Source organism: Crocodylus porosus, unplaced genomic scaffold (genome assembly GCF_001723895.1).
Source record: "Crocodylus porosus isolate Cpor-Errol unplaced genomic scaffold, CroPor_comp1, whole genome shotgun sequence".
Taxonomy (NCBI): Eukaryota; Metazoa; Chordata; order Crocodylia; family Crocodylidae; genus Crocodylus; species Crocodylus porosus.
Window position 1 is genome coordinate 14,258,466 of NW_017728931.1, and position 21,940 is coordinate 14,280,405.

The 21,940-nt window shown below is 43.2% G+C and overlaps 1 protein-coding gene across 1 annotated transcript in view; it reads right to left on the reverse strand.

The window, feature by feature from the left end:
* Positions 1–396: 396 nt before the first annotated feature.
* KLHL42 (kelch like family member 42) overlaps positions 397–21,940 on the reverse strand; it is a 23,829-nt gene continuing 2,285 nt past the window's right edge. Inside the window, exons 2-3 of the mRNA XM_019544248.1 lie at positions 14,038–14,231; positions 397–853 (exon numbers count right to left, since the gene is read on the reverse strand). Of these exons, the coding sequence (XP_019399793.1) occupies positions 402–853; positions 14,038–14,231 (646 nt within the window). The 3' untranslated portion in view covers positions 397–401. The remainder of the gene's footprint in view (positions 854–14,037; positions 14,232–21,940) is intronic.

The window sequence follows — 21,940 nt, forward strand, 5'->3', positions numbered from 1 at the left end:
AAGGGAAGTGGTGATGGCTCCTATACTGGGAGTTAAGAGGAGGCTTGATGTTTACCTGGCTGGGGTCATTTGAGCCCAGTTCTCTCCTGCCCACGGTAGGGGTTTGGACTAGAAAACCTACAAGGTCCCTCCTGACCCTAGATCTATGAATCTGTGTGTTTAGATGCCAAACAATGTCAAACTCTTTACATTTTAAAATTCTTTTAAACTGAAATCCTGCAAATCCTTGTAAGCCTTTCCATTAGTCCTGGCTTTTGCACTAAATAGAACCAGTATTTTACGCCCAAGCTATGCAACCATGTTTCATTTGTAAATGGTAATGATTTAGAGCAATAGTTGTTCCACAAATGGTTACAGAGTCAAACCCCTCCCCCCGAAAAACTGACACAATCTTGATGTAATTACACGTCTATCACACTGGGCAAATACATAGAGCAGATCAACATATTTTGCCCAAAGGCTGGAAAGCGTCTAAGTGACTCCCAACTGTCTGTAAATATATTATACTTAAGAAAAACCCGGTGCTCCAAGCTTGTGGAGAAAGTAATGTCTCTGCTCATGATGTAGATCCCATCATTATGGAGAGTACAAGTCAAGTTAAGACCTGATTTTGATGTGTTCTCCTTGAGGCAGAGCCATTCTCTGGTGGCAATGTTGTAAGACTGCACCGTTAACATGTCTTCGCTTTGGCTGGATTTTTGATTTGGTCCCAATTCATGAATACAACCTCCTACCAAGTATATGGTTTCCTCAACAGAGAGCATCTGTTGTTTGCGAACATGGACTTCGCACAGTTCAAAGTTGGTCCAGGAGTCCGAGATGGGACAGTACTGCAGAATGTTCATATTCCTATCTGAAAGAAAGGACAGGCATTTAAAAAAAATCAAAATGTATCCAGAGGCAGAAAGTCTCTCATCTTAGATCTGCATATGAAGTGGCAAGGGTTGGGGGGTGGGAGGGAAGGGCTGGTGTCTAATCCCCTAGCCACTGCTTTCCCTGCTAAAACAGTACAGCGGGGGAGGAGGGGTTGAATTCAAGACAACTATTTCATAGTTTCTAGGGTCAGAAGGGACCTGAGTAGATCATCTAGTCTGACCCCCTGCTATGGCAGGAAAGATTACTGGGATCAAACAACTCCAAAAGATGATTTGATGCTTAGATTCTACTCCTGTAAAATTGTAACAAATGTATACATTTTACCATATACAGAATCTAATTAGGGGGACATCTTAGATTCCAGTAAATAAGGTAGTGCTATTCATTTAGTGTGACACACTTTTAAGTGATATTTAAGTGATATACCTGATCTGCGTCTTCTTGTGTAGAGGAAAAGATTAAACCTCTTCTGGCATTCTGACTGCATGATCCAAATGGTCAAGCCACAGGGGTTTTAGCTGAATACTTCCTACTTGTTAGCTCATGTTTTTAATTTTGGTCACTGACTGATACTTAACTAATAGTTTATACTTATGAAGGGGGAAGTGGAGCAGTTTTCAGGTCTCTGCCAGTGACCACAGATGAATCAAATTATAAAAACAGTGCGTTTCATTAATAGTTGTCAGGTGATAATTTATTACCCAACTGTAACCTTAGCACATTACAGTTCACTCCGCAAATCAAATTTTTAAGTGATAAAATTCAAAAAACATGTTACGTTTCAACAAGTGATGTGAACAACCTAAAGGCAAATTTTCAATTCCTCATAGTGACTGAATTACACGTCTTGTCAAAACCCTTTAAGAACCAGGAACACAGAGTTTCAACCAGGAATAGGGCAACTAAGGCAAGGTTGAGAAACTGAGGTTTTTCCTACGCTTCAATTATAACTGAGTCAAGACATCTGGTCATAATACAGTTACACTTGAACCTAGTTATAACACAACTCTAATTTATGGTGTAGATGACACCATAACTGTTCTGTACCAAGACCTTTTTACAGTAATATAGAATAGGTAGCATATCAATTTGTTAATAAATTAATTTTCAGAGACCTAGACTGATATCTGAGTTCACGTCACAGTGATGAAGTGCTTGATGACTTCAGCTTGGACTTTTAATAAAACTTTGATAGATAAGGTACACCAAAATATGGACCATCTCTACTCAGAATGTGTCCAGGGCTGAAGCAGGAGATGGTACTGTAAAAACAGACAAAGTTATATGGGGTGAACTTTGGTTTTCATTATGGCTTGTTGTTGTTAGTTACACATACACAGTTGAATTTGAGTGATGAAGCATGTGCAGTTGTTTGAACTTAAGAATCTTTGAGAAGGGATGAACTTTTCAGTCTTCAAGGGTGTAATAAGTTTTAAGTTCTCAGCCTGCTGACTACATACATGCTCACTGAAGTGAGAATGTAGTGAGCATGCCAGAAGTGAGTGTTTGGTGGGAAAAGGTGTTTTTCACCCTGTGTGAGGTGACATGCATGCTGATGGGCTGATACAAAAATAATGTATCGACTGAATGACTGACAAGATGATTGATGATAAGTGTGAAAGAACTCTAGAGTGAGTGGGGTGACTGATCAAGCTCAAAAGGGAACTGGACCAGTGCTCTGGGGGGATTTGGGGATTTTTTGTGAAATGCTTGGTGCTGGTTCTGTGGGAATTGTGTTGATGTGCGACTGAGGAAAGATTGAGCGAAAAAGTTCTCTAAACCAAGCAAGGAGGCTCTTTTTTGTTTTAAGCTTTTGTTTCTGGATTTGTGAGTGGCCCTTGTTTGGTTCATATGTATGTGTGTACACCAGTTAGTCTTGGTGTTTGGATGTTTGTGGTGTTCATATTTTTGTTTCTTTTTGTCCTGTCAGCACTTGTTGTAGACATGTCTAGATTTTGTGGCAGTAAGAGAGTTAGTAACTGTGTGGGAGTGGGAGAGCCTGAATTGTCACTTTGGTTGCCTGGAGGGGACTACTCTGACAGAGATCCTAACTGCTCTGACAACACATCTGATAAAGTATCACCCTCTCTCATCAGTTTGTTCCCCTTTCGTTCCCCATCTCTGTGTAAATATCTGTACATAATGTTGTAATTGTTAATGTTTAATAATAATAACCAGATGTGTTTATAACTTTCTGTGCAGGTAAATTATTTAACCATCAAACCAAGCTGGGCCTCTAGCTGGTTCTAGAGAGCCCAGAACCAGTCAGCTTGGGCCAACGGAAAAAATAATTCTGTTCAAAGCCACCCCTTTCCCAGAAAAGGCTGCAGTACTGACTAAGGGCTTCACTCTAATTATAAATATTAATCCTTTGATTTAGACATGCCCTCCCTGGTCAATAGGGGGCACAGGCCTAGACAGCAATAGGTGCTTTTAGTACGCCAAGACTGAAAAGAATTAGCAGTGCGACACAAGAGAAAGTTGCCACTGCTGTGTTAGCTTGTGCTATGCTTGGTACTAGCTAGAGCTCATAATTCTCTAATTTGAATGTCACATATAGAAAAATGAACAACCCCTCCTCTCCCCTCTTGACAACACTGTATGAAATAGCAGATCGGATGTCGTGTGTGTGCATAATTCCAGACAATACAGAACACATCACCCTTTGTCAAAATTCCCAACAATGCTTTTCCCGTAAGGATTCAGAGCAATAATTTTCTCAGAAAACAAGAGGGGCACTATAATTTGAGAGACCTCTTCAGAAATGAAGGTCCATTGTGATTTAGACCACAAGTACTATTTTGAGCTCCAGTTCTTTTATTTCCACAGAACATGTGAACATAGAAACTCAGACATTTTCCTTCCCGAGGTGGGACTTCTGGAATATATACATAGGAAAACTAATCTGGTTTTACAAATGAAAGTGTAGAATATGGAGGAGGCTGTCTACACCCATATGAGACATTATAATTTGTAAGTGGAAAACTGAGCTCTTCCACTTGCTCTTGTTAAAAGGGCCCCCTCAGAAGTTCTTTGTTCTCTTCTGAAGCATTGAAAGAAGCAAAATTTTACATCTTCCTCCAAAAATTGCATATTTCCCCTTGTATACAGATCCAAAAATGAAACATGTCAAGTATTCATGACTTCTCTAAGATTTCTGAAGAAGAAGCATTACAATACAAAGTATTACATACCATCACAACACCTGTTTTATTCTACAGACAGCTAGCAAAACAGCAAACACAAGCTCATTTCTGTCTCTTTCATGGTCAGCTTGCATAAAGTCTATTCAGCATCAGCATTAACCGGAATGAGGCTGACAACGAAATGTCAATAATTCTACTTGCCAATTTTGAGAGTTGAGGCAGTAGACTGCCTCAGAGCAATCATAAAAATAGCATTTAAGCTCTGCTTCAGGAAAGCATCCTTATTCAGCACAACACTTTAGCACATGCCTAAGTGAAATGTTGCCCTAAACACAAATGGGCTTAAGCACAGACTGAATGACGCGGAAAACTTACCAGGGAAGGAAAATTCAAGAAAAAGGGAAGAGGTGAAAGATACTATTTGCTTGTATCTCTGGCTCTGATTCCAACCTGTACTTTCCTAACACACTTAAAACTAAAATCAGAATTTTTTCTTGTAGCCCAAGTTGTCACTCTCTTTCTTTATACAGATAATAACCTCTGGCCAGTACTCATGCCCAGACTCAGCTGAGGACTCCCATTAGTTTACACTTCAAGCTCTTCAGGTACCGATTACCAGGGATCTTGTTTTTTTCTGCTTAAAAATTGCAAATTCTCTGATTAAAAAACCCCAAATCCATGATTAAAATGAAACACCGCTACATGTGTGTATCAATTGAACACAATTTTTTATTGATACATTTACAATTTGAAAGCAATTTCAAAGCCTACCAATGCCTCAATCACTATAATACAATAAATTTGAAGTACCTATAAATTTTGGTGTTTGAATTTGGATTTTTCATTATGGAAAATCAGAGCTCCCCCTGCTCCCTTTGCTTACCAGGATGCCCCTCACTCCCCACTCACAGCCCTCTCCCCAGACCTGCCAGAGAAGGCACAGGACTACAGGGCCAGAGACCTGGGTCTGCAGCCTCCTGCCCCCCACAGCAGCATCTGTGCCCCAGCTGCTGCACATGGGAGGCAACAGCTGCTGTGGCAAGCAGAGCGTGTGTCCCAGTTCCCTTTCCCCTACTGGCAGCATGGCTGGACTGGAGCCCAGGGGAGGTGAAGTGGGGGTGGTCCACTCTGGGCTCAGGCTCCCTACCCTACTGCCCTCCCCGCAAGGGCCTCCACAGCCCAGCAGACAGGACCGGACACAACAGGGCAGAATGGGATTGGGCAGGGAAACTCCTTGCTGCTAAAAGCCCTGTGGCACCCTGCAGCAGCAGGGGCATCAGTGCAGGGTTGTGCCCCTCGCTGCTGCCAGGCAGGTAAGGGGTGCTTTACCAGAGTGGTACAGGACTTGCAGTAGCAAAGTGCTTCCCCATCCAGCCCCACTTTGCCTTGCCATGCCAAGTCCCACCCGCTGGGCTGCAGAAACCCTGGAGGGAGGAGGGCAGCAGGGCAGGGAGCCTAAGCCTGCATTGGGCAGTCCACCCCTGTCCCCTCACCAACCCCACACACAGACCTGGGGAGCACCTGTCTCCCCTTGTCCCCTTGGGAGGGCACACAGCAGCGGGAAGCCAGCCTCAGCCCCTGCCACCCAATGAGCCACCTACGGCTCTGTCCTGCTCCCCACTAGGGCCTTGCAACTGCATATAGCTCCAAGCCCCAAATACCACCTGGACTAGGAAGCAGCCCCAGCTCAACTCCCTCCCTCCCTATGGGGGCCTCAATTCCCTCCCTTCCAACTTGCCTGCAGGAGCTGCTCTCCAAGCTGCCTGGTGGCCACGTGCATTTCTGAGCATACACATGGCACCCTCTTCCTGAGCATCCTCCTCCTGCTCCCCCAACCCCTTACAGGCTGGAATTCCATTAACATGAAAAAGCTGCGTTTTTCTTGCTTAAAAGGGAAATTCCACAGTTTTTTCCCCATTTTTCCATGTGAAACAGAAAACCTGGATCCCTGGTGACTACCCAGAATAGGTTCCTATATTTTTGTTCCTTACACAACAGCCACCATGTTGTAGGCCAGGGCAGACAAAATGTGCCTCCATTTTCATGTCATCTCTTTCAGACCAACAACAAGGTTGTTCTCCCCCACACAGTGCATAACAGCAAAGGGACCAATTTTCTACTGAAAGACACAAATTTACTTTAATGTCAATTTTACTTTGCCTGCAATATTGTCTTTTAATAACTTGGCAATAAAGTAAGTCTCTTCTAATGTTGGCCTCCACTTAACATTGATTCCTTAAACGAAGTACTGTGACTTAGCAAACTAAGTCCTCGTGGCTGGGATTCAGGGGCTCCTTATTCTCAAATCTCTGATGTAGGTGCATAAAAGAATTTGACATAGAAGGGTTCATGCCCAATCCTCTCATGAAAGGGAGTCCCTGGAGCTCCACACCAGGGCCTGCACCAACCCATGCCTATATGCAAAGCATGTATCGGTGTGGGTCCTGACAAGGCGCCGCAAAGTGGCATGGGATCTGGGGAATTCTCAGCACCCTGTGCCAGGTCCCACACCCACTTGTGGTTCCTGTGCCTCTGTGTGAAGCACTGAGGATTCCCTTGGTCCTGTGCCTAGACCCATATGGGCTTTCTGTGCTTACAAAGAGGAGCACCTGAGATTCCATGGGATATGTCTTTAAGTAGGCAAAGCCAGGCAGGAACCTCCAGGGGCTTGAGGGGCCAGATCCTGGGTGGGAATTCCCATACTGCACAGGATCAGATCCTTCAAGTTCCCAGAACACCTACCAGAGCTGTGGGCTGCCTGTATTCTCCTACCACAGAACATTTAGGTTGTCAGCTACAATAAAATGGCACCATTTTACAGGTATTTAGCTCCAAATAGCTAAAATGCAATACAAGTATACAAGCTTGCAGGGAAACTTCCTTGTTATGTGACAACAGAAAACCACATGATTCTTCTAACTCCGTAGAATATAGCTACCCATCAATCTAATGTGACTGGCCACCTGAGCTAGTCATTCCTATGCTCCATCCCTTCCCAATCTACTTACACTTCAAAGCCACGGACATCAACCTTTGCTATCTCCCCTTTACCAAGAGGTCAGAACTCATCTGTTACTTATATTTGTGTGATTTATCTGCAGCAACATCTTCCCAACAGAGGCTCAGGACAGCTTACAGTAAGAGTAACTAAAAAACCTAAAAGGGCAACTAGTATAAATAAAACAAAGTACCAACACTAAGCAAAACTTGTACCAACACTAAGCAAAACCTTTGACCTGGAGGGATGTGGGCAGTGGGGTCCCCCAGGGCTCAGTTCTCAGGCCCGCACTGTTCAACATCTTTATCAGTGACTTGGACGAGGGGGTAAAAAGCACCCTGTTCAAATTTGCTGATGACACTAAGATGTGGGGAGATGTGGGCACGAAGGAATAGGTTGCAATTGGACCTACACAGGTTACAGGGGTGGGTGGATGACAATAGGATGAGTCAACACTGACAAGTGCAAGGTGATGCACCTGGGGAGGAAGAACCAGCAGCATAGCTACAGGCTGGAGAACTCCCTTCTCGTCAGTGCAGAGGCAGAAAAGGATCTTGGAGTCATCATTGACTCCAAGATGAACATGGGCCGACAGCATGGAGATGCGGTCAGGAAGGCCAAGCATACCTTGTCATGCATCCACAGATGCATCTCAAGCAGGTCCAAGAAGGTGATCCTCCCCATCTATGTGACACTGGTCAGGCTGCAGCTGGAGTACTGCGTCCAGTTCTGGGCGCTGCACTTCAGGAGGGATGTGGACAACATGGAGAGGGCCCAGAGGAGGGCCACTCACATGATCAGGGGGCAGCAGGGCAGGCCCTACGAGGAGAGGCTACAGGACCTGAACCTGTTCAGCATCCATAAGAGAAGGCTCAGGGGGGATCTAGTGGCCTGTTAAAAACTAGTCAGAGGGGACCAGCAGGCACTGGGGGGAGTCCCTGTTCCCCCGAGCACTACCAGGAGTGACTAGAAATAATGGTCACAAGCTGGCAGAGGGTAGATTCAGATTAGACATTAGGAGGCGCTACTTCACTCTCAGGGCGGCTAGGATTCAGAACCAACTTCCAAGGGAAGTGGTGCTGGCTCCTACCTTGGGGGTCTTTAAGCAAGGCTTGAAAAACACCTTGCTGGGGTCATTTGACCCCAGTACTCTTTCCTGCCATGGCAGGGGGTTGGACTTGATGATCTGCTCAGGTCCCTTCCAACCCTACAAACTATGAACTATAAACAAAGCTGAGATCCACTAGACAATGTCTTGACCTAGTTTGGCTGCTAAATGCATGCCCAAATAGAAAGATCTTGCAGAGTTTCCAAAAGATGTCCAGTCTCAGGCTCTGCTAGGCCTCAAAAAGCAAGAAGTTCCAGAGCTGAGGACCTGCTGCTGAAAATGACCTCACTGAGAGGACTCTGCATATTGATGGGACTTGTAGGTGGTTGCCAGTTTCTGGACAGTTTTCAAAGGCAGGGTGCACAAAGTGCACTGCAGTAGTCCAGCCTTTAGGTTATAAAGGCATGGATGATAATGACCTCCTCACCATGTGGAGTTGGTAAAAGGTGCTCCTAGCAATGGCTACCACCTGAAAACCCACATGCAGCAGAGGATCCAGCAGCACCCCAAGGCTGCAAACCTGAGTAACAAGGGGAGGCTTAATCCCATCAATGATAGGTGTTCCAGGACCACCCAAGTCAAGTGGTCTGCCCACCATTATCACCTCTCTCATCTGGATTCAGTTTTAATTTACTTGCATCCAGTCCCCAACTACAGCCAGGAACTGGGAAAGGACTGAGACTGCATGGACAGAGTCAAAAGAGAAGTAGAGCTGGGTATCATCAGTATACTGATGGTATCTCACTGCAAATCTCCACATGACCTCATTCAATGACCTCATATACACATTGAGCAGGAGAGGCAACAAGATGGAGCCCTGGGAGACCACACAGAAGAGGTCCTAAGAGGCTGCCAAGCTTCTGCCCAGCATCAGCCTCTGGCACCTCCCTGCTAAGAAAGAGTGGAGCCAATTTAGAGTGGTCTAATGAATCGTCACAAAATTGTGTAAATATTGTATTAGCACTTTGCGGGCAACTGTATGAAAGACCACTGAAAGATCAAGTAAGATCAGCAGGACACAGCTTTTCTTGTTGATTTCCAGGCAACAATCATCAACCAAAGCTACAAATGCAGTATCTGTGCTATATCCAGGATGAAAGCCAGATTGACAGAGGTGCAGAAACAAATGTGCCTGAACCTGTTGGGTGGCTACCTGTTAAATGATCTTCCACAAAAAGGGCAGATTGGATACAAGGAGATAACTGGATGGGGGATCAACATCAAGTGGTTACTTCTTGAGAAGGGGACAGTCAATTGAGTTTGTCTGGTACACTGGCCTCCCAAAAGGAAGTATTGACAACCCCTGACAGTAGTGGCCCCAGGTCTCCCCCACCTGCCGTTTACAAGTCAGGACAGGCACTGGTCTAGTTCACAAGTGGTTGCGCTCAACCCTCTAGCATATCTTCCACAGTGGTGGGTGATAGCAATTTAAACTGATCCATATAAACAGGACAAGGCTGAGCTTCATCAGATTCTGACTCTGCAGCAAAACTGGTGGTTCCCAAGCCATGCCAGATACAGGGAGATATAAAAGGACCAGTCAGAGAGCTTTTGATGGGTCTGAATGAATCAAGTCAGAAGGGCCTGATCATCTTTATTCCAGGGCACTGTAAAAAAATGGCAAAGAAGATCTCAGAGCCTTGGCAATAATATTTCTGAAGTCAGGGGAGATAGGCAAGGTACAAGAAGACTGGAAATGGGGCCAATATAGTGCTCCTCTTCATAAAAGGCAAAAAGAAGGACCTGGGGAACTACTGACCAGTTAGCCTCATCTCAATACCTGGGAAGTTACTGAAGTATATTATAAGGAAGTTCATCTCCCTGCATCTGGGGAAGCAAAGGCTGACCATGAACAGCTAACTAACAACTACCTCCTTCTTTGATAGCTAGTTGGATGGTTGAAGGGAACGCCATGCATACAATGTATCTGGACTTCAGAAAGGCTTTTGACAAAGTCTCACAAGACCTTCTCATTAAAAAGTTGGAGAAATGTGGGCTAGACAAAACAAGATGATAAGAAAACTGTTGTCTCAATAGCCACAAAGGGTAATTATAAATGGATCCATGTCAGAATAGCAGAAGGTTTTGAGTGGAGTCCTATAAAGGTTTGTTCTAGGCCCAGTGCTGTTCAGCAAAAGTTTATTAATGATTTGGATTCTGAAATTAAAAGTTTCTTGAGAAAATATGCTACTGATATGAAACTGGGAAGGACTGCAAACCTGTTGAAGGACAGCAGCACAATTCAGAAGGATCCTGACAGAATGAAAAGCTGGGCTGGAACTAACAGGCTGAAGTTCAATACAAATACAAAGTGTTACACCTCAGGAAAAATCGTCAAAAACACAAATATAAAATGGGTGTTAATTGGCTGGATGGCAGTACTACAGAGAAGGATCTGGGAGTCTTGGTGCATCACAGACTTAATATGAGCTTGCAGTGTGATGCGACCACACGGAAAGTGAAAGAGGTCTTGGGTTCCATCAATAGAAGCATTAGGTGTAAAACACTGAAGGTGATAGTGCCTTCTTACTTGGCACTGTTTATGACTCATTCACAGTACTGTGTACAGTCTGGGACTCCTCATTTTAAAAAGAACATGGAGAAGAGAAAGAAGGTACAGAGGCAGGCAACAAGAATGATCAAGGGCTTAGAAGGTAAACTATATGAGAGGTCAAAGGAAATAGGCATCTTCAACTTGCAATTGCTTAAGAGTGGACAAGATAGCAGTCTTCAAATATGTGAAGGACTACCATGAAGGGCTGCCTTTCCTCTCTAGATGTAGAGAGCAGGATACAGACCAATGGCTTGAAGTCTCAGCAAAGGAGATTTAGATTGGATATCAGGAAGAATGTCTTCATTGCTAAAGCAGTAAGGCAGTGGAACAGACTGCCTAGGGAAGCTGTGGGTTTTGCATCACTGGAGTGTTCAAAAAGAGATTGGATGTGCACTACTGGGAGATTATTTAAGAGCACTACTGAGAGATTATTTAAGAGTAGTTATGCCTATGCTCTGTGTATGCCAGTTCCTCAGAAAGAATATTTTCCTCTCCTGTTCCTAGGTCAGATTTTTTATTTTTTACCTCATGTCAGATTTTTTCTGGCCTTCCTCAAAAGCAGTGGGTGTTAGCCATAGCCAACGCTGGGGATTTTGACTGGGGTATGCCAATGCTCTTGCTGAGACTAAAACCTGGAGGTTCCTGGTTAAAGAGTCTTGCCCATCTGTACAGGGTCTGACCAATTTCCATATTTAGTACCAAAAAGGAATTTCACCATGGTCATATTGGCATGGACTGTGGGGGTTTTGCCTTCCTATATAGCGGGGGCCATGGCCCTCTTCCTCAGCTCTCTCAAGCAGATTTTAAAAACTGTCATAGCAGCAAGATGTCAGCCATGACTGTCCTCCTGCTTTACCTGTGGCAGGTTACGGTGCTATGTTTTGTGGTTGTGTCACAGGAACATAGATGTGGTTTTAGTAGTAGGTTAGACAAGCATTTGCTTAGGATGGTTTGGATAAGGATGATCTGGCCTCTGGCAGGGGTTGGACTAGATGATCTCCAGAGGTCCCTTCCATTCCTCCTTTTCTACGAGTCTATGATTCTGTCTACAAAATAGGTGGCAAATTCTGGAACTGGACTCAATTTCTGGGCAGAGACAAACTGGATTACCCAGTCCATTCACCACTTGGAACAGTTCTGCTAGATGACACTGTACAAATGAAATGGCAGTGGAGAAGAACAGCTGCTTTGCTGCTGCTACTGCCGTACCATAGTCCTTTACAAGAGATCTATGCTTTAATTGGTCAGCTTCAGTATAGTTGGAGAGCCACCTAAACTCCAGCTGCTTACCCTCCATCTGAAGCTGACTCCATTCCCCTGTGTACCAAGGGGGTCTGTGCCACCACAGTGGTGGGAGACTTGGGTGCCACTATCCAAGGTCAGCAGGTTATTCCACAGATCAACCAGGCCATCAACAGATTTGGCATCAGTGACTGCATCTTCATTCATGCCCTATTAAGACAGATGCTCTCGTTTGGAATAGCATAGCTAGAAAACCTAACACAACACATATTAGAGCCAGAGTTGTCCCTGGTCACTCATTTGAGACTACAGAATACACTTCCACAGCCTTTCCTTAGATGACACAAGACCCTTTTCTTAGACAAATATTTACACCATAAATGAAATAACATAAAAAGAAAGGTGAAAGTTTATTGCTTGCTTGTTTGGCTCTGCCCACACTGCCATGCCCTCCCACCGCCACCACCTCCATTCCTGTCTTTAAATTCAAAATCGCTCTTCTTTTTATACACTGCTCTGGGCATGCCCTTTCACAGCACCTGATGAAGTGAGCTTGGGCTCACAAAAGCTTATTATACATCTCTGATTTAGTTACTCTGCAAGATGCAAATCTACCCTATTGTCATGTGATAAAAATACCCACCCACATTCCTCTGAGATAAGCAACCTCTTTGTTTGCAGGGAACAGGAGAAAGAGTGAAAAAAAAACCCACCATTAAATCCATTAGAGGCCTTTCCAAATAGATTTAATTTACTAGTGAAGTACTAGAACACTACAGCAAAAGGCACTACCGAAAACCCTTATGCGGACAATGAGAAATGCTGAATGTCCATGTTTTCCAGCACAGTTCCAATAGAATAGGTAGTAAATGTATCTGTCCCTCACCCATCAATCCTAAATGCTGACGTCCTAAATGCAGCACTGCGTATGACATTACAAGACACAGGATGGCAATCCAAGGCTGGGCAGTTGGGGCAGGGAGGACAAAAACTGAGTTTTTAGTTAACTGTATCACATGAAAAGAAAATTGTTTTTATTTCCTTGAAAGAACAGGGGAAATGGTGGCTTGTTACAGTTAAAAGATGAATCAAAATGTACTTAGATGATAAATCAGTAACTATTTGCAATCTTAAACCACCAAGAGAATATATTAAAAAAAGGAAACCAATGTTTTTATCTGAGACCTGTGTTTCTCCTGCAATTGTCAGCATCTAAAAAGGAGAATTACTGGATTATACTCTTTGTTGTAATTAAAGATATGGGGACATCAGTGATTACAGAAAAACAAACAAGCCCTAAATTCAAGTGTCGGTACAGCGATATGGAAATATTTTATTTTAAAAAGTACAGTTAGACAAGCATAATTGTGATACCCAAAGCTGGACTCTTTAAAAGTGACTAATCTTTAAAAGTCAGAAAACTGATTTTAAATTCTGGCTGTCAATTTTTTGCTACCCAAGTGATTTGCCTTCAGACATTTTTAATTTTTTCTTACAAAACTTTCCACTCCACCTGGAAGAAGAATGAAACTTTATTAGAGGAGTTTAAGTCGAGGGGGCCACCAGCTGATTTCACAGGCAGACTACAAGCCAGGCAGCCATTTTTAAGGGCAAAGTATAGTGTCCCCCACAATTGGCCAAGGAAGCCCAGTGGCTGTGCCCTTTACTGCAGATTGGCTATGAAGGCTGTCCATCACATAGCTCCACCCCGGCTGCTGATTGGTCACGAGGGCTGCCCATCATGTGGCTCCACTCTTACCTGATTTGCTGCAGGAGGCGGGGCCATATGACAGACAACCCTCACAGCAGTGAGGGCCAAGGGCAGCAAGAGTCTTGTTATGCTGGCAGCCCCTCTCCCTCCTTTCCCCCTGGCAGGCTGTGGCCTGGCCACAGCAGCCATAAGGACTGTTGGCTCCCCAGAGCGAGCCAGCATTTTATTTTCAGTGAGTGGTTTGGTTTTTTTCAGGGAGCCTACTAAAAGCATGGACCCTGTGCTTTATCATGGGGACTGTCCAAAATTGCAGTTTCCACAAAAATCACGGAATTGCAATTCCATAGGTCCCTGTTTATTAGTGAGGAAACTGATTGTGGTTTTAAAAACAGTATGGCCTACCTCGTGAAGTGTATCCTCCAATGATGTAGATCTTGCCTTTGCACTCACAAGCTGAGAATTCTGCAAGAGGGTTTGGCATAGAGGCCACGAAATTCCACCAGTCATACTCTGGGTTGTAACATTCCACGTTGGAAAGGGATTGACCACCAACGGCATAGAGCTTCCCATTTACAGCCAAAAGCTTAAAATTGGACCTAAAAGAGACAGATCAGAGCACCAAAAGCTAAAGGAATGAAAATTATTTTCATCACCTCTTCAAGCCTGTTCCATCACCTCATATATTATACTCTCTGAACTGTTTTGTCCATATCCAAAGTACATTGTAAGCTGCTTGGGCCAGGGACTGTGTGCTTCATGTTTGTACAGGGCTCATTATACTAATTACATTCAGGAAATAAATAATTATGGTGAATGTTACATATGTTATATACTTAGATTTCAATTCATTACAGTTCAAACTTAACTAACTCAGTCACTGCGTCCAATAACAATCTAGTACTTCAGTACTTTATATCTGTCTACTCTGTTGTAAAGGACCTTGATAGCGGCTGGGAAAATGCACATACATACTGTCACTACTAGGTTTATTTCAGTCATAACTCCTAGTTTCATGAAAGAGCAGATTAACACGTGTACTAGCCATAGTCTCTAATATTATGCCTCTTTAGCTACTCCAGTTAATAAAAGATTTATTTCGACACAAGACACAGAGATTTAGTATCTCCTGCCTATTTTTCTCCCTTAATTTTTATCACCACAGCCATGCCCATCCAGTCAAGGCTAGATGTATGTTTAGGATGCTGAACTCGGCAGACCAATGTAATTGTCTGGATGCAAAGAGCATCAACATTATTTTTCTGTCCCACTCTACCTCACTGTGCTCTGTGCATTCAGCAAGCTGCACAAGTGAAACACATGAAAGATTTCAGTGTCATTTTGCAGCTTTGTGCCTTCAAGAGAGCACAAAAGTAACTCTCCATGCACCAGGGGGGAAACGGGAGATAGGAAGATGCTTTAAAAAGTGAGAAAAAGGGGCAAAGTGATAAGGAGGGTTCAGAATGGCATCTATTCATAATGAGACTGCTTATTGAGAACTACCCATTTTGATTCAAATCCACCAATTTTACTTAGTTAACACTCCTAATGACTGACAGGAGAAAATGTAACCTTTGCTACAATCAGCACAAAGCCAATGAAATGCTCCATTCAAGCCTGAAAGACACAACTGGTGGATTATCCATGTGTTGGTCCTTTGCAGAGAGATGAATTTCAACAGTGCAACCATGAGGTCCAAAGTCAGTGAAATTGTGCCTAAGTAGTTTTGCAGGATTGTATCTGAACAGAATGAAACTTGCTTAGCAGGAGACTGTCCTGCAATGTTTTGTATTTTATGTATTTGGGGAAAAAACCTCTCCATTCCAGATGGAAACATTTTGTTCCCATCATCCTGAAGAGCTTTGGAAACTAAAATAAGCCTCTGACTGATTTAAATGCCTTTGTTTTTTGCTGACATTTATGATTAGGTCACTCTGTGCATCTTCACTTTATAGTAATTATGTTTTCCAGCTTGAAGAATCTGGACTAAAGATCCGATCAACAGTGAATATGAAATGAGAGAAATTACTTCCAAAACATTGTGATTTTCAAAGAAACATACCTGTTTTAAAAAAGTTATAAGAGGGAGAAATGCATGCACTAATGAAATTACTGTCTAAGAGACAGTGGTCTCGAATGTAAATTACACATTAAAAATTTAAGTTCAACACTTAAAATTGATAAAATGTTAGTAAGTCTGTAAGTTAGAGGAGCCAGAGCAGAGCTTTCATCCTTTAAAATGAATTCACTTGTACTTTCATGCAAAGGCCAAGAAGAATTTTGGAAAAGTGGGTTTCAAGCCTCATTTAAAAGATGGAAAATGCTAAGACACAGAGAAAAATATTAATTGTTCAAGATGACAAAGCATTAGAATGAGAATAAATGCCACATCTCCTAACTTAACCTTAACCACACTAATCATCAAAGAACATAGCCTCCTGCAGCTTTTCCTGTATGGAGGTCACAAATGCCTGATGGGTCACTGAAAACCTTGTTGCACATACATGGACAATTAACCTATGAATGATACCTGGTCCAACTTTCAACTACTACTAATCTAAAAAAAAAATAATCTAGGATTCATGTAAACTGAACAGTATAGCTGCTTTTGGCATTGGTTAGCATGGTGCTCAGAAGACACACCACATATACACGGAATTGAACAGCAGTGTTAACTAAACATTTGTTTTAATCAGAGGTAGCCAAAATCGGCAGCCACCAAACAACTTTTCTGAACAGTTGACTCAAAATGTAATACATTAACTTAAACAACTTATTTCTGCCACTTGGTACTTTATGCTACTTGCAAGCCATTATATACTAATTACATCAATTATTAATATGAAAAACTAATTTTAGGAAATATTTAATATCTTTTTATCCTGTTTTAATGCATGTCAGGAGTTGAGAAGAAGGGAAATAAGTACAATAAAAAGTTGAAAAAATGGGTTTAGCTTATAAACAAGACAGGAAAGAAACATGGCTAGTCTTCACGGATATAAAAGGCTGCCCTAAAGAAAATGTTGATCAATTTTTCTCTACGTCCACTGTGAACAGGACAGTAAGTAAGTGGGCAAGTATTCAACACGAGAACTGTGGGTTATAAAATGCACTATAAGGATTGTTAAGCACTGAAAAGGGGACCAAAGGGCACTGAGTAATCCTCATCTTTGGAGATTAAGAACAGGTTATACAACTAACTGTCTATGGCAGGGCTTTTCAACCTTTTCTAATAAATGTAGCCCTGACAGCCAGACACAGAGTTGGGGGTGATACACGGCCTGATACAGAGTGGGGGGGAGGAGGGAGCAGGCGGCAGATACAGAGCGTGGGGCGGGGGGCAGGCAGCCAGACGCACAGCGGTGGCACAGGGTGGTGGATGGCAGCAGCAGTGGCCACGTGGAAGCTCCCCCCACCCCATGTCCGATCAGCCGGGCAGTGCCTATGCGGCCTGCAGGGGGGCACCGCTGCCCTCGCCCTGCCCTGGTCCTGCTCCTGGGAGACGGTGGCATGGGGTGGTGGGTGGCAGTGCTCCATCCCTGCCTGCCCATGCATACCCCCTAGGGCCTTCCCAAGTACCCTCTAGAGTATGAGTACCCCCCAGTTGACAACCCCTGGTCTATGGTAGTCTATGTAAACTTGAGATCACCTCAGAGAGGGCAGGTGGATGCCTCAAGGATATCTAGACCTCTGAAATGCCTTCCCAGTCCATGATTCAATTTAATGCCAAAGTTCATTACCTGCCCTCTTACCTTTACAGTTAAACAAATTTGCTTCAGTTGATTAAATCACAAGCATAAAGCCCACAGCATTTTAAGTTTCTCACATGAGGGTCTTGTCTATGCCCTTCAATAGTGTCATGTCTAACTGCATTCTTCATTTGGGCCAAGGGAGAGACAGAGAAAGTCTGGCTTAAAAGCTTTTCAAATGGAAGCTGCCATTATCGGTTTCCCCCTTGACACACAAGATCTTGAGAGCAGGAATAAAAGTGGAAAAGAGAAGGTCTCTCCAAAGTTGCCCTAGATGCACTGCTCTTTTCTTAGGAACAGCTCCTCATCTTCCTGAAGATGCCCTGCAGGTAGCAGCCACTCATGTCTAGATTGCTTACACAAGACTAGTTTTGTGCATGTGCATATTCCCTGGCTGTATTTACAAGGGCCTGCCAGGCCGGGGATGTTTATATCCTGGAAGAAAGACCGAGAACACCAAACACTTGGAAACAAAATAAAAATGGAAAGTTCTGGCTCATGAGGCAAAAGATTTTAAAATAGCAAATTTCATTTGACAGTACAAAGTTAACTAAAATAAACAGCAAAAGGGATCCTAGGCCTGCACAAGTGTTAATACAGTTATACCTCAATACCAGCTTGGTATGACTAGCTCTTTCCAGGTAGCTGCTGCAGTAGGCACCATCACACCAGCTTGCTATGAGGTGGCAGCAGAGCTAGCAATAGCCTGTTTGCATTGAACAAACGGCTACCCCAAGCAGAAGCAGACCTACACCTGCACATTTACTTCCAATTGTTTTTCCATTGGGAATTTACATTAGACTCTAGTAAATTAAACCAGTATACAGCCACATGTTAGGGCCACTCTTTGGTTACGCTAGCGTAAAGGTGTCCTGTGCCCAGAGCCCCTGCTTAGCTCTGCACAATCCCCAAACCTCATTTTTGCCTTCCTCCCTTTAACAGAGTGGACTTTATTGCACCATCTCAAGATCAAATGAATGTCTTTCCACACCAAATGATTTCTTTAAAGCATTTGGGTTATTTCTGTGAAAATTACATTCATGTACAAAGAGTTCCTTCTGAACGATGAGATTAGACCGGAGATGCTCAGCCTTTTGGCCCTGTGGGCCAGATGAGGGCCATGGGGCTGATCCGCAGGCCAAATCATACCCTGTGCCACCTCCACCAGGTCATGCATACCAGGATCATGCCCCAGGGGGTCCCACACCACCTCTGCCCAGTCCCACATGTTGGGATTGGGCCCTAAGAGTCATCCCTCAGCCCCGCATGCCAGGATTGTATTCAAGTCTGCCCTGTAAACCTAATCTAATGCAAGGACCACAGCCCGCAGGACTCCCTATGAACCTGTGAGATGTCTAGCAAACCAGATGCATAGGTGCTGGGGCCAGACTGGGCCCCCGGGCCAGGGGTTGAGCACCTCTGGATTAGACCATACTTCCTACCTTTATAACGAACACTGGGCTGGCAGTTAAAAAATAGGAGTTAAATTCCACAGGTTTCCTGTATGTCCTTGAGGAGGTGATTTACTCTGCCCTGTTTTTCAATCGCCCAGCAAATATTCAATATCCCTCTGCTTTCTCTTGTTTAAACTTGAACCATAGCATGCTTGGGGAAAGGGCTGCCTTTTTCTTTTATGTCTGCACAGTACCAAGCACAATGGAGTTCTGGTAACTGGACAGGGACTTCTAGGTGGAGTGGTAATGCAAGAAGGATCAATTATTATCTATTGGATTTATCATCAATTCCAGAAGATATTTTAAGTGCAGGGAAATGTTTTTCTTACTCAGCATAGTCAATTATCTTACTTCTTCAGCTTTCTCTTTTGGTCACGATGTATATCGTTTCACATGGAGCAAACTCCAGATCCCATTGAAAAGTTAACTGGAAGCAACCCTCAACTTCAATGAGGACTATTGCCTTTCCTTCAAGATATACAAGACAGATCAATTGCTACCGATTCATTCTGTATATCAGAGAAACATACGACTGTGCGTTCCAGGCAACATGTTGGGATGACTTATCCTCTTTGTCTGACTAGAGCTTCACAAAGTAAATACAGGAGACTACCGTTCTAATTGCAACACCTCAGGACAAGGTTGAAGCATTGCTTCCATAAGGCAGTTTCTGCCCATCTGAGATTCCACTTGAAAGCACCACACAGAACTTTTCAAATTCTGATCCCAAAATATGAAAAAGGGATAAGGCAATGGTGGATGGTGCAATGTATCTTACAAGGAACTTAAAAAAAAAACAGCTATCTACACAATGCTAGAATTAAAAAGCCCTGGGCATGTTTCTATAGAACAGGGGTTTGGCAGAGTTCCCTTGGCAAAAACTCCCTTTGCCTGTTGGTCTCAGTAGCACACATTCATTTACTGACATCCTCCACTCTAGAGCCAGTCACAATTCAATGTAGCTGTTTCTAGCTTAAAAGAAGTAAAGATAAGAGACTACTGTAGGAATTACTCTTGTCAGTTGTGAAATTTTTCACTGCTACCAAAAGGGTATTTCTCAGGGGAGAACCCAACTATCAAGTTGCTTACAATGAATTTCTACAGTACCACAGGTGTGTATATATATTTAAAAATAATGGATAATAAATACTTTAATACATTTCTAATATACTGATCATATATCAAAAAAAGAGAGTACTGGGGTGGAAAAGATGGCTGGCCAGGGATGGGGAAGCCCAGATGAAAAAGCCATGCTTCCTGTGCTGCAGAAGCAATCTGTGGAAGGGCATCTTTCCTGCTGTGCATATCTTACAACTGAAGGCATCAAACCTGCAGTTTTGCTCAGTGCTGAATCTCTTCATGTGTTGATGGAGCATGGACAGGTTCCAGTGAAGTCAGTAATTTGCCTATATGTGCAGGAGTCTGCTCCCATGGATGGAAATGCAAGATTAAGGCCTACTCAATCCTATTTACATGGCAAAGATCAGAATTCACTGGGGGATTATTTCCTGAAATGTGATGAAAAAAGTGTTTAGAATTCATGTTTAATCAGATCTATTCCTTATTGAACTAAGAATTTTAAAAAAATCCCATGACTAACAAAAGCAAATTGTGCGTCTACTAAAATAATCCAAGTTCTCAAGCATTTCTCACTGAGGACTGTTTACATGCTGGACTATTAGACTGGAGTCCAGATGGGGGTTCTTCCCCCTGAAACCTGTTTTAAAACTTTTCAAAATGTATATATTGGTAACCGTCGATCCTCTGGATCACGGTGTAGATATAAGAACTCTAGTCAGGTGCCTGATTAGTCCGTTTGTGGCTGACAAGCCCAATTTGAGAGTGACGCAGATTGTTACAAGTTTTACAGATCCATGTGTTGTCCAACTTGGAGTCCAAATTTACAGCTTCTTTCTTTCTTGCATTGTTTTCATCCTCTGGATCAAATCTGTTTCATGCTAAGCTGCACTCAGTGCCAGATGTTCCCTACAGACTGGATGGGATTCTGTGCATTCTTCCCAGCTTTCTATATTGATGTTGAATGACTTTGTATAATATTTGCACAGGTCATAGTACAGCCATACAGACCAACCCTGCTTCCTAGAGCCATCTCAAATCTCACTGTACAAAATATTCTTGGGAATATGGTCTCCTCCCCTTCTCATGACATGGCAGAGCCATCACAACCTCCTGTTCTGGACAGGGTTTTCTAAGTGTGTCAGTCCTGCATGGTCTATCACCTCTGTGTTTGCCATTTTGTCTTCCCACACGATTTTCAGGATCTTCCACAGCTGTTCAGGCTCCTGATGTACCTAGCATATGTAGTCCATGTTTCCAAACCATAAAGCAGGGATGACACCATGCAAGTTTAATAGATTTGCATCTTCACCTTATCTGATAGTCTGCTGTTATTCCATGAACGTTTCTGTAATAGCCTGAAATTCTCAGCTGCTTTTCCGATTCTGTTTGTTAAGTCTGAAGGTCAAGATTCCTGATGATTGTAGAACCCAAGTAATAAAAGCTGTCAAAGATACTCAGAGATTTATCTGCCAGAGTGATGTCAGGCACTGGTTCTTCCACCCCTTGGTACATGATCAGTCTTATTGAGAGGAATTTACATTTTAACTAAATATATTAATTTTGAACAGGTGAATTAAAAGAAAAAGAAAGAACTTTCTCTTAACTGAAAAATACTGAATTCTATTAGCTAATTCTAGTGACAACTAGAATGAAATTATGGTCTGCCCTACTTCAGTATATTATTATAACAACGTAAGCAAGAACAAGAGGTAAGGTTGGAAGGAACCAAGTTCGGGATAGACAATCTTCTCAGAGAAATCTGACTGCAAACTCCCTAGATCAGAAAGTGAAGTGCATGTGTGTATAGAACCTAGCACAATATCTGACTGGAGCCTGCAGTTACATCTACAATGCACATAATAATCGGACTAGACGCGATTTAACTTTGACTAAAACTGGTTAGAAAATGATATTGCAGTTCCATGAGAAATTTCATAGATTTCATAGACATTAGGGCTGGAAGGGACCTCGGAAGATCATCGAGTCCAGCCCCCTGCCCAAAGGGCAGGAAGTCAGCTGGGGTCA